This window comes from Montipora foliosa, chromosome 9 (assembly GCF_036669935.1).
Source record: "Montipora foliosa isolate CH-2021 chromosome 9, ASM3666993v2, whole genome shotgun sequence".
Taxonomy (NCBI): domain Eukaryota; kingdom Metazoa; phylum Cnidaria; class Anthozoa; order Scleractinia; family Acroporidae; genus Montipora; species Montipora foliosa.
In genome coordinates this window covers 40,086,057-40,098,556 of record NC_090877.1, presented here as the reverse complement: position 1 = coordinate 40,098,556, position 12,500 = coordinate 40,086,057, and the positions used below count along the sequence as shown (strand labels likewise).

General features: G+C 38.3%; 1 protein-coding gene across 1 annotated transcript in view; it reads left to right on the top strand.

The window, feature by feature from the left end:
• LOC137970673 (apoptotic protease-activating factor 1-like) overlaps positions 1-12,500 on the top strand; it is a 32,360-nt gene that overhangs the window by 4,221 nt on the left and 15,639 nt on the right. Inside the window, exons 2-9 of the mRNA XM_068817201.1 lie at positions 1,235-1,558; positions 3,114-4,000; positions 5,749-5,941; positions 7,076-7,269; positions 7,636-7,820; positions 9,091-9,220; positions 10,178-10,303; positions 11,188-11,313. Coding sequence (XP_068673302.1) covers positions 1,235-1,558; positions 3,114-4,000; positions 5,749-5,941; positions 7,076-7,269; positions 7,636-7,820; positions 9,091-9,220; positions 10,178-10,303; positions 11,188-11,313 — 2,165 coding nt within the window. The remainder of the gene's footprint in view (positions 1-1,234; positions 1,559-3,113; positions 4,001-5,748; positions 5,942-7,075; positions 7,270-7,635; positions 7,821-9,090; positions 9,221-10,177; positions 10,304-11,187; positions 11,314-12,500) is intronic.

Here is a 12,500-nt window from a genome sequence, read left to right as displayed (position 1 = left end):
ATGGACGGGGAATAGTTTTTGACTGATTAACCCATAGTTTCACTCCTCAGGTGCCTCTAGGATGCCGCCAGTTGACGAGTGAAAATTTCTGGCGTTAGACAGAGTAAAAGTCTCACTCCCGGGAGTCTGTTGGTTATAATTTAAGTAGAGATATATAGACAGTTGCATTTAGTACAGTGCCCCTGCAAACCTCTCTGGAGTCCCCCCAGATATCACAAGAGAAACTGCTGCATTGGCTTGGTTTTAACTTTGCCTAAATGACATGTAGCCTCATTGAATACAACGCTACCCCTAACCTTAATTTACATTATTGTTGCAAATGGGTAGCAAAATGCTTACACTGAACGGGACACTGTGTGATAGGTATCAAAGATGGGTGTGCATCTAATTACCGGTACAGTAAAAACTTGTGTATAAGCCCGATCTTTTTGCCAAAATATTCGGGGCTCAAGATCATGGGTGTGGCTTATGTACAGTATGAGATGTTTGCTTTCAGAGGGAGTAAACTGGCTGGCATGGTATGGGGTCACAAATAACAGTAAAAACCTTAAGTAAATAAAGATTGAAAATATTCTTTGACTGATAAACTTCAACACTGATCTCTCCACCGTGTGCGAGAAAATACCACGCTATTCAGGAGAACTCACAAAATGAAGGCATTAAATGGCCACTGTTTTGTTGCCCTTCATTACTTGCATGGCATTTTTTTCCATGAGGTTGTTAAACACTCGTTTACAGACATGTTTTCTCTGTAAATAACTGCATGGTTATGAAGCAAACGTTTTGTATCATTCTCCTGTGCTTTATTTTCGCTCAAATTTCATCTTTTTGTTTCAACTTTGGATTCGAACAATGAAGACAAGTGTTGTCAGTCCCAAGAAATAGGGAAATCAATTAAAGATAAGCTTTTAAAAGGTATTTTAAGAGTTGATTAACTTCCCAAGGTCGCTGCAAATACACAGCATCAGATTTTGGCAAGTTTTATATCACAAACAACTCTGAACAAACAAACAACTTTTTTGCCAGTCGAGATTGCTTTTTCAAAGTTTTATTTTTTCTCAATATCATGCTTTAAATTTGGAGGTTGTGGCTTATACACAAGCTTTTATGGTACTTGCATCTCTGGGCATACATGCTTCTAGGATGCTAAGGATTAAAGCATCCTCTGTAGTTGAGGAGTTGCATTGTATTTCTTGAGTCTACCATACTAAAACTTGCTTCATGCATTCAACAGTAGAACTGATGACTACAGAACACAGAGACATCCTCACAATCAACAGAGTTGAAATAGTTGCAGATCTGATTGCAGATGATGTTCTTAATTTTCTCCGGAGTAAAATGGTCTTTGATCTAGATGATGCAGAACTGATTAGAGCTGAAAAGACTTCAAGAAGGCAAGCAGAGAAACTTCTGGACTTGTTAGAGAAAAAGAATGATGCAGCATTCTATCATTTCCGTGATTCACTTGTGGAACCTTATCCTCACTTAGTAGAGCTTTTACAGGAAAACTTAAAGAGACCAAAAGCTGTATCTGATGTTAGAGATATAACTGAAAAAGGTAAATGAAAAAATGAACGAATAAGGAATAGCTTATGAGGAGACAAGGGTATAAAAGACTAGTCTAAGAGCTTAACTTGGTTTCTGTTGCACTGCTCACTTCCAAAACTTTTCAGGGGACTCGTATGAGGGTTGCGTTATAGGATCATTTTAGTATACTGTGCCGTAAGTACCTACTGTATATTGACCAAGCCCAAGGGCTTTACTGGGAGAACATCAGCCCAAGACATACCGGTATTAGCCTTTGGCAGTACATACACATCTACAATGTCTGTACAGGAGAAACTGAGGGTCTATAATAATTGTTATTCTCCCAGTACGGTCCTGGGAAAGCTTGTTTAATAAGAGCTTTATTACATGACTGGAACCTGTATTAAGGATTTGTGTACTTTGTATAATTATGACTGGGTAAATTTGAGCTTGAATGTGAAGATTCCATCCTTTCAGATGCTTCACCAATATTCAAGTCCTTGAGAAATGTTAGTATTTGAAGATCGAAACAGGTTATTTCTGTGTCAGCTCTCCATTCAGATTTGCATTGATTTTTGCTTTTTGCAAGAAAGTAGTTTGTGCTGTCCACCATCTTGATTTCGGAGACAACAAATCTTGTGCCAAATGTTATTGAGTGTGATGATTCAGGACAATTCCTGGTCAGATACTGGTAAAATATTGGCCCTGTTGGACAAGAAATGAAGCAAGCTGCTTGGCTGGTTTAATTTATTGGCCCTCAGACCCCTTTAGTCATGTAATAATGTTGATATCCATCTTTGATCAAGAAGCAATTAAATTGAGAGAATCATGCTGATGCAAAGACAGAAAGTGCATTAAGAAGTGCTAATTTGCAAAGCAGCTGCTAATTCTTGTCCATAACCTGATTGAGGAATATTATCATGCTATTTTTAGGAGATGCCAGTTTAGTGACTGAGAGAATGACAGCTTTCTTTAGCAGGGATACCCACCCCTTCTCTCCCCATGCTGTCTCCTCCCCTCCCCTCCTTAGACAGTATGGAGCAAAGATTGACTCCTGCTGTATGAAGAGAGGGTTGTCTGTGAGATCAGACACCCCAAGCAACTATTCAACTACCACACTGCTTTACTGAGGAGAATTTATAATCGATCTGATTGACAGGGTATTAGTAAGGACTCCTTCAAAAAATTATAGTATGTATCCTCTTGATTTAATCCAATCCAGTGATATCATTCTCTATAATTTCAAGGGTCACTAATTAATACTAAATTGTTATTTACACCATTATCTATTTCATATTAAGCTTGGACTGCTCGGAGTCTCTATTTTGCTCCAGAATCATTGAAACAAAATTTCAATGGCTGAAGCTGCTTGTTGCAAATACCATGGGGGTTGGTTTTCACATTACCCAATGCCCACGGTATTTGCGACCAGCAGCTTCAGCCAGTTTGAAACTCCAACCTACAAGTTCGTGATTTTAGAGCAAAAGAGAGACTGCTTGCAGTCTATACTAAGCTGAGGCAATTTTTTTGCTCAGTGGAATGAAAGTGCTGTAATCACTAATTGACAAAATTATTTTGTTTTTCAGTGGACTCTGTGTTACTCGAGGGTGGAGTTCCACAGCGTCCTACTATTTTTACAAACAGAGGTAGAGAGGTTCACAAGATTCGCACTGCCTTGAGAGCACTTAAGGAAAAGGCTGGTTGGGTTATTCTTCATGGAATGGCTGGATGTGGGAAGACTGTTTTGGGTTCAGAGGCTCTCAGAGCTGCTGCTCTCTTAGAAGAGTGTTTTCCAGGAGGTGTTCATTGGATACGGATTGGCCCTGTTGACCAGTCCAAACTTTTAATGCGAATGCAAAATCTCTGCGCAAGACTTGATCCAGATCACAGTCGACAACCACCCAGAAATACAGAAGAAGCGAAGGACAGATTAAGAGTTCTTTTTGCTCATCATTACCCTCGTTCTTTGTTGGTTCTGGATGATCTGTGGCATTCAAGTGACGTCAAATTTTTTGACATTCGTTGCCGTATCATGGTGACCACTCGTGATGCTGGGATCGCAAACTTTGTTGGAGGGTCAAAGGCAAAAGTACATGTTGGTGAAGGATTTACTGAAAATGAATCACTTCAAATTTTAGCTCAATGGACAAACCAGGCTGTAGTATCCCTTCCAAAGGAAGCAAGAGATATATTTCATCTTACCAATGGTTCCCCTTTAGCAATAAGCATGATTGGTGGTTTGCTTCGGGATCACCCCAAAAGGTGGCAGTATTATGTCAGTCAGCTGAGAAAGAAAAATGTCAGCAAACTGAAACCAAAGTTTGAGTACGAGTATCCGACACTGAGCGAAGCAATTCGCATGAGTATTAACAACTTGAACGATGAGCTTAGAGAAGTTTATGATGACTTTGCTTTGTTTGATGAGGATTCCAAGGTCCCAGCTCAAGTCCTTTGTATTCTTTGGGATGAAGAGGTGTGGAGCATTTCTTTTTGTTGCGAACAATTCCAATAATTATTATTATTATTATTTAATAACTGTGGTGATTGATCTTTCCCAGAAAATAAGTTATTGCGAAAGGCCTTTTATATGCTCACTACTTTGCTAAAAAGGGAAATAGTGTGCCCATTAATAGTGATAATTAACAATAATTATTATTCCGGCCCATGAGTGCGCATTGTATAGGAGGGGATAAATAGCCAAGGAGGCGTGTAGCACCGAGTTGGCTATAATCACCTCATAATTATCCAATTTAAGCATGAATGGAATAATAATTGTACTTTAGTATATACTTGACAATTAAAACATTAACCCTTTGGCGTCCAAACCGCCCTAAACCGGCCAGACTTAGTATTTTACTCTGTCTAACGCCAGATGATTAACTCGTCAATCGGGAACCCCTGGGAGTCAATAGGTTAAGGTAAACATTTGTGTTGTTGTTATGTAATCTTAAAACGTAAAATTATCGACAGTGACAATTAGAAGCTTTTGAACTTCATAGTTTGGTACCATTGAATAATTATGTTTATGTGGAACTTCTCCAAACCTGTTGTTTTCAGCCATTTTGCTGGCCAAAACTTAAATTTTCGTGTTGAAATTTCTTTTTGACACACCAACACTTGGCACACTGCTTCCCATGTAAGAGAAAACCTTGGTTATTTGCTGGTAACCGGGATTTGGCGAGCCAATCAGAAAGCTAGAAATGCAATTACCAGGGTTGAGTATATACACATACTACTATATTTAATTATAATAATAATTATTATCCTTTTCCAAATGGTCTTGATATGATGTTGTTTGAAACATTGAAACATGTGCTTAAAAGTCAAAAGTGTGGTTGTATGCTTTAATAAAAATTAATAATTTTATCCTTCTCTTAAATAAGATGCAAATAGATGTCAACAACAGCAAAAAAGTCAGATAAAAGGGGGTCATCAGCATGGTTCAAAGGAGTGGGGACAGCATTTTAGTCTTTAGCCTTCAAGTTTAATAGTTTAGCATTTAATCGTGAGACTTAAAGCATGTGATTATATATTGTTGCTATTTAATTAAGGTCACTGGTGGCTCCCTAGAGTATTTGCGAATACCCTCACCACAGGGCACAAAAGTTACAAAAGGAAGCCTAGTTTATTTCTCTTAAAGTTTCCCCGAGAGAGATTTACCAGTATGGGTACCGATATAATATGGCTTATTTTTTGGGTGTCAATTTTTGGATTATGGCCATAACCATGGCAACATCACATCAAATGACAGACAGATATGTTCTTATTTTTGGCCTAAATTCTTTAGTATTTCTATACTTTCCTTCAGTGAGACTTTTTTATTCTTTGCCACATTATCGAAATGATATTGCCTGACATTTTGAAGTGGTAAAAAGTCAAGGTTGTTCAGACGGTTTTGCCAATATTCTGTAATTTGTCATTTTTCTAAATAATATATTTGATTAGCTCTGACAGATTTTAACAAATATAGGGTATTTGATAGGAACTGCATGTGGTTAGAACTGAGCCAATTAAAAAAAAAATTATGGAAGGGAACATGTGAAAATTAGCAGTTAATTTTACAGATTTGGTCACACTGACATCACAAGAATCAGAAAAACATGCACAATTTAGGGTTTACGCGCCATACTAGTGCCCAGTTTGCGTGCAGCCCAAAAACTCTAGGAATCCTCCTTAATTCCAAAATGTTTTAAAAGATATTTTCATTTATTAAAATGGCAGTTTGAAGTTGTAGAAGACTGGATGGAAGACCTGGTGAACAAGTCATTGGCCAGAAGAACGGTGAAATCTGAAGATGTTATGGGTACTTTCTACAGTATTCATAACCTGCAGCTGACATTTCTTCAAGAACAAGCCAAAAATGCAGAAGCACTTCACAGGAAGCTTGTGGATCGATATAGGAAAGTTTATAAGGGTGAGGAACAATATTAATTTGATGAAACAGATACTGTAGGTAGCTTGAAACTTTGATTGAGTGAAAGATGTAGGTTTCTATTAATTAGCTGATGAATACCCTGATCCCAGAGGTTTTTCTTTCTTATTGTTCTAATTTTACCCGCAAAGTGGCGACAACAGACTGCAAAAAAGTCTGTTGTTGCCACTTCATGGCTAAATTTCATCTGCGGAGAAGGAGAGAGAGGGAGAGGGAGAGGGAGAGGGAGAGGGTGTTACAATAAGAACCTTGAGCTATTGACCGCTTTTCCATTTACTGTTATTATTTTCACTGTTTTTGTTTAGTCAAATTGTTTATCAGCTCTGCATCAGGAATGTAATGTGAAAGACCACTATTAAATTATTAAATATAAAGAAACTTTTACTGTTACAAAGGCAGAAATCCTTGAATTACACAAATCCAAAAGAAAACCTAGTGAATGCCTTCCTGTTTTATAACAATAATATTATTAACGCCGTAAGCATCAACCTCAAAAAGCTAAAATGGAACGACAAGAAGTTCCATGTTTTGTGGCATGGCTTTATGGAGCTGTCAATCAAGAAAAAATAATTGCTTGATTTTTTTAAATAAGACCATGCATGATGCGTGACAAAGCACGTTTGTCTTCTGTTCATTTACAGTACTGTTGTACTTGTTAGTCAAACAAGAGTACATGTTGCACTCAAATTAAGGGTGTTGTGTTTAAATTTCTCTTGGTTCAGAATTTTTAAAATCTGTGCAATTTGATTTTCCTTTGTTTCAGATTATGATAATGAATATTAGGCAAAGAAAAATCAAAATTGACCTGGTATGAAAACATCTTAACCTAGAACCACAACATGAATACTATAGCTGTCTTTGTCATAACAGAAATTATAGATTGAAATAAATTAAAGGGGCTGTACTCGAGACCTCACGCTCATTTTTGCGCAATTCAGACCATACAACAAGTGAATAACATAAGTTATAATGCATTTTTGAATTCTGCCAATTTTCTCCTTTATTGTTCTGCACAGCTTGGCATGGTTGCCAGTCGTGCGTTGGTATTAGGAATCTGTTTTTATATTGGGACCACAATTTAATTCCTATATGTATGGTGATTTTTAATGATTGCAGGGAAATTCAGTGAGATGTTTGATGATGGCTACATACACTGGAATCTCTTACGACACATGGTGAAGGCTGGACAAGTGCAATTGGCAAAGAATCTTGTTACTGATTTGAAGTGGCTTGCAGCTAAGCTGAGTGTCACTGGACCAGCTGATCTACTAAATGACTACCTGTCAATGAAAGGAAATGTAGACAATAAGGTAATATGGTGGCTCCTTATCATCATCAATAACAACCATTAAAATTTATTGGGGCTACCATAGCTTTAACCCATTGACCAATTAGAGTGACACTTATTTAATAAGAGAGTTTACTCTGTCTATTTTATGCCAGACGATTTTATTCGTCAATGGGGGGAGGAGGGGGGTCCTAGGGCAGGGTAGGGGGGGTCCTAGGGCATTTGAGCTGTGGGACATTAACCCATTGACTCCTGATATTGGGGGGGGGGGGGGGGGAGGTGTCCTAGGGCGTTTGAGGTGTGAAGGGGTTTCATAATGTAAATGGTATCGGTGTATTTGGCTAGCTTAAAGCAAGAACTTTGATTTTTGGATTTTTTGCTAATTTAGGATCTGAAAGTTGTAGAAGATTTCCATCATTTTGTCAGTGTCAGCGCTCATCGATTTGTCGAGAAACCACTTCCTGATCTGATCCAGCTGGGCCTAAGTGAATCCCTGGACTCTGAAGTGTACAAGGAAGCACAGCAAAAAGCGTCCGAAATGGCAGCTCAAGGAAACTTTTATCTTGACTGGAGGTGAGGAGAGCGTCACTTGTCTCACATGACTTCAGTGATAATTAAGAGCAAGAAAGAGTAATTCTGTGAGGATGCAAAATATTTCTCCCAGAAAAACAGAACAGCTAGGGTCTTGGCAAATTTAAATTTGGGCATGGAACAATTCCATGTATTGCATAAAGTGCTATACATGTACATAATAAAAATGATTATTTTTCTGTAATAATTGATTTTCCTTTTTTTCCTAATATTATTGTCTCTTTTGACTTCAATGATAGTCAAAAGTAAAGAAAATTCACCCTGTGAGGGTACAAAAATATCCACCCAGACAAAGAAACTGCATTTTCATAACCAAAAAACTTTCCAACTACTTGGGAACCATTTCCACATTTTTCGGGCATCTGCCTGTGTTTAATGGCCATAAGCTCCCACAAGTTTCCTATATATATCGTAGTACTGGAGCGTCTGAGGTAGTGATTGAAATGTTGTAGGTTCGACATCAAAGTTTGCAATAATTGGATTTTTTTCCAGAGAACTCCCAAGTCACCATCGATCAAATAAGTTAAGATTTTTTTCAGTTTTGTTCCTTCATATGAAATTTTTTCACCATGAAATTTTAAGATTTGTGGAAACGGATAGCAGTTACAAAGATGCTGTATGAGGTTATAGTGTCTAATGTTGATCAATGCCATCCCTGGTGGGGTACGGTAGGCTGCTATCTCAAGCACCCACTCCCAACAACTTATACACATAACATTAAACATTTTTCGTTAATGTTAATTTCTCTGATTTTCTATTGACAAGTGGAATATCTACAACTCCTTATGATGACTGTTGAATCAAACTCTGGGCATTTTATGTCTTTTCCTCTAAAACAATACAATACAATACAGTGCTATTGATTACTCCCCATAGGGGCTTTTCAAGGCCAATGGAACACATTCACAACAGAACAGAACATTCAACAACAACTGTTAAGAATCCAAACTGGCCGGATGCAAGCCAGTTGGCTATTTACAAGTACAGCTGATAAGTTGAACCACGGACTACCAGGAACAAATGCAACCAGTGGTCAGCAGGTGTCTTGAACCCAGGTTCCTGGGATCTCAAGGCAAGCCCCCTAACCTCTGTGCCACATTGCCTCAAGTAATCTCCAATGTAGGTGATCCCACTCAATTTTGGATTTAGTACCACATACCTCAACTCTAAGCCAAAAAGTAAAAAAACCCACTATGAGAATATTTTTGCTCAAACATCTTTAAAATCCTTGTGCGTTGTTGTGTCTATCTAGTAATCAGAGGAAGGAATCTCAAGAGACTCTGTTAATAACTGTCAAGAACCACCAAGGGGCTGTTTACTGTTGTTGCTTCTCTCAAGATGCAAGTAAGGTGGTGTCCTGTGGTGCAGACAAAACTGTAAAGGTACAATACACAGGCATACTAAACATTGTAATTAAAAGTGTGTGCTTTGTAGTTTTTATATTAAAATGAAAGTTGGAAAGATTGTCATATGGTAGTTAGGTAAGCATCTTAATTGTAAAAGAAGATTGAAAATCCCTCCTTCCAAGCAGCGCCTCTCTAAAACTTACCAGAGGGCATGCAAGAGAGGCTCCCCAGAAATTGTGTCAAGTCTTTTAAGTCGGCGCAGCCCAAATTTCTGAGCTACAGTAGTCACTCTGGTCAAACAGTTTTAGGCAGCGTGCGCATCATATTTATGACAAGGCAAAAGTCAAAATCAAGCCTTCAGTACGAAAATCAATAGGGCGTCTAGGAGTGCGACCGAGACTTGGCCTGGGTTTGACACTGTCTCCAAGCAATGGCTTGTGCATACTCAATAAAAACTTGACATGATTTCTGCAGAGTCCTTTCTTTCTCATCGAATTAAGAAAGGCTCTGCTGGTAGGGTGGAAAAATCCAGTCTTGAGTGAGATTCAAACCCATGACTATGTAATTGTGTCAGTGGACTTGCTCTACCACCAGAGGAGGTGTGCCTGCCTCTGTTCCAGCCTTGCCTTAGGATGATCTAAAGTACAGGTCACTTTTCATGCATCACTGCGACTTGTTACCTTTTCTAAATAAATGCTAAAGGTACAGTAGTCCTTCCTCATTAGGCCTAAAAACAACGTTTGGCCTAAGGTTAGTCAATTTGAAGGTTTTGGGTTACTTTTAAATTAGTATAGGTAACACACAATGACCTGTATTGGGTACCCTGTGAAAAGTGACCTGTACTGTGGCCCTGCATTCTTGCCCTCCTTTTAACATCAGAAAGAAGATTTGAAGGGCTATGGCAATACAAAGAGCTCTCAAAAGTGTCTTTGAAGTGCTCTTTGAGACATCCCTTTTAGTTTTGAAAATATTATCCTCTGTGTCTCCCAAAAGGTTTGGGAAAGCCAGTCAGGCAAGCAACTGCTATCCATGGAAGGACATTGTGATGTTGTGTACTGCTGTTCCTTCTCCAGTAATGATGCCAAAATTGTTTCTTGCTCCGCTGACCACACGGTCAAGGTATTCATCACCTATTCTTTCTGTTCTCCAAATTAGTTTGTTTCTCCTGATGTGCAGCAGTTCTTTGTAACTATGAATATTTTAAAGGTGTAAACATCAGCATAAGTTTGGTATCATGGTCAGAACCATCACCCTTGACAACTTGTGTGGTATAGACTCAGTGTGGGTGAAAGTGGTGGATATTTCAATGCCAAGCTGTAAAGTGGCGAGGTAAATATCCTTCTACACTTTGGGAGGCGCGGTGGCCTCATGGTCAGAGTGCTCGACTCCGGATCGAGTGGTCCGGGTTCGGGTCCTAGTCAGGGACATTGTGTTGTGTTCTTGGGCAAGACACTTTACTCTCACGGTGCCTCTCTCCACCCAGGTGTATAAATGGGTAACGGCGAAAATGCTTGGTGTAACCCTGCGATGGACTAGCATCCCATCCAGGGGGAGTAGAAATACTCCTTAAGTCGCTTCATGCTACAAAAACTGGAGATAAATGCCGGCCTGATGGGCCTTCCTAGGTTCGTAACAGAGACTTTACTCTTGGGTGAATAATAATATTATTGTTTTATCATGGCACTTTGTTTTAGGTTAGCCAAGTTACTAATTGATTCAAAATCAACTTTGGTGCCCTCGGCAATTAATGCATAGTACATGTATGTGCAACCCACAGATGCGTGAATTATTGCATAAACTACAGATTAGTGAATTTTCTGCCAGCAAATATTTATGTTGCATTGTCATTGTAACCGTCGTCATTGTCACCGTTAGCAACATTCTTTTTGGCATGAATACATGTATTTAATAAGGTGCATAATACTTCATTTTGTTAATTGTCTCCGCCATAATTCTCACCTTTAAAGTTGGTAATGTTTTTGTGTTACTGTTTCCTTGTACAGGTCTGGGACAGTAGCACTGGAAGAGAATGTTTGAATTTTACAGGTCATAATCAGGATGTATTCAGTTGCATGTTTTCTCCTGATGACAGAAACATTCTGTCATGTTCTGCTGATAAGACTGTCAAGGTAGATAATGCAGTTTTGCTGGTTGTAATAAAATAACTCTGATCAGTTTTGAATTCCCTCAGACCTCTAACCCATTCACTTACTCACTTACTCACTCACTTACTCACATGCTAACTAACTAATTAGCTACAGAACTCACTCACTCACTATAACTTACTGAATAAATAAACGAATAATGGAGTATAATTAAAGGAAATTGATTAAAGGACTGAATGAATAAACTGGATGTTTAATATTAATGAACAAAAAAACAAACAAATGACTCTACGTAGGGTTAGCCTCTGCATGAAAAAATAAACTTACAAACACCAATAGGAAGGAACTAAATGGTAAAAAAAAAACCAGTTACTGTAGGAACACTTTATCTTTGAATACGTTCTTGATTTGAGACTTACAGGTTTCTTATAGTGTTAAGTTATAAATCTTAATGACATTGTTTCCAGGAGGCAACCTCTGAGCCTGCTATCCATGAAGCCTGTTTCATTTCATTAAGAGTCTGACTATTAAGTAAACTCCTTCCCTCACCCCTTGAAGACAGTTTACCAGCTCAGTCACTTTGTCCACTTAAAAACATAGTCCTGACACCTTATTAGACACCTGTCCAGACACCTTATTAGCAGGCTGTGTCCAAGACCAGTTGGTACATTGCATTTGGTGTACCAGATGTCTTAAGTGGTTCTTGCCTGTCTAAACACAAGAACTTAATCTTGGTGTCTTTCTGGTGAAATACTGACTCTGAAGTTCAACGTTTAACTTCCTGTTTGGCTTTTTACCAGTTCCAACTCCATTTGCAGTTATATTTAGTGGACTGTAAAAAACGAAAACTGACAAATGTGGTTTGGATTCAGTCTTTGGTGAAAATCAAAACTGTTGATTGGAATTGGAACTTTGGAGTAATCAAGTTATGTTTGGTCATGCAAAAATACACCTTATTGAATGGTTTAACATATAATACGCTCGGATATTTTGGGAGTTGCGTAGTATATTCCACTATTACACCATTTTCTAGTACTCTGGCTTCTTCCTTCATTGGTTGAAAATTTATTGATTGCATAAGGTGCATGTGAATAACAAAAACAACACAGATGAAACCATTCAAATGTCCTTTATTTGACTGGATAAACGAAGTGATGAGTGACAATTAAGCAATGACAAGCTAAATTTTTGAATTTTTTACATTGTGTTGA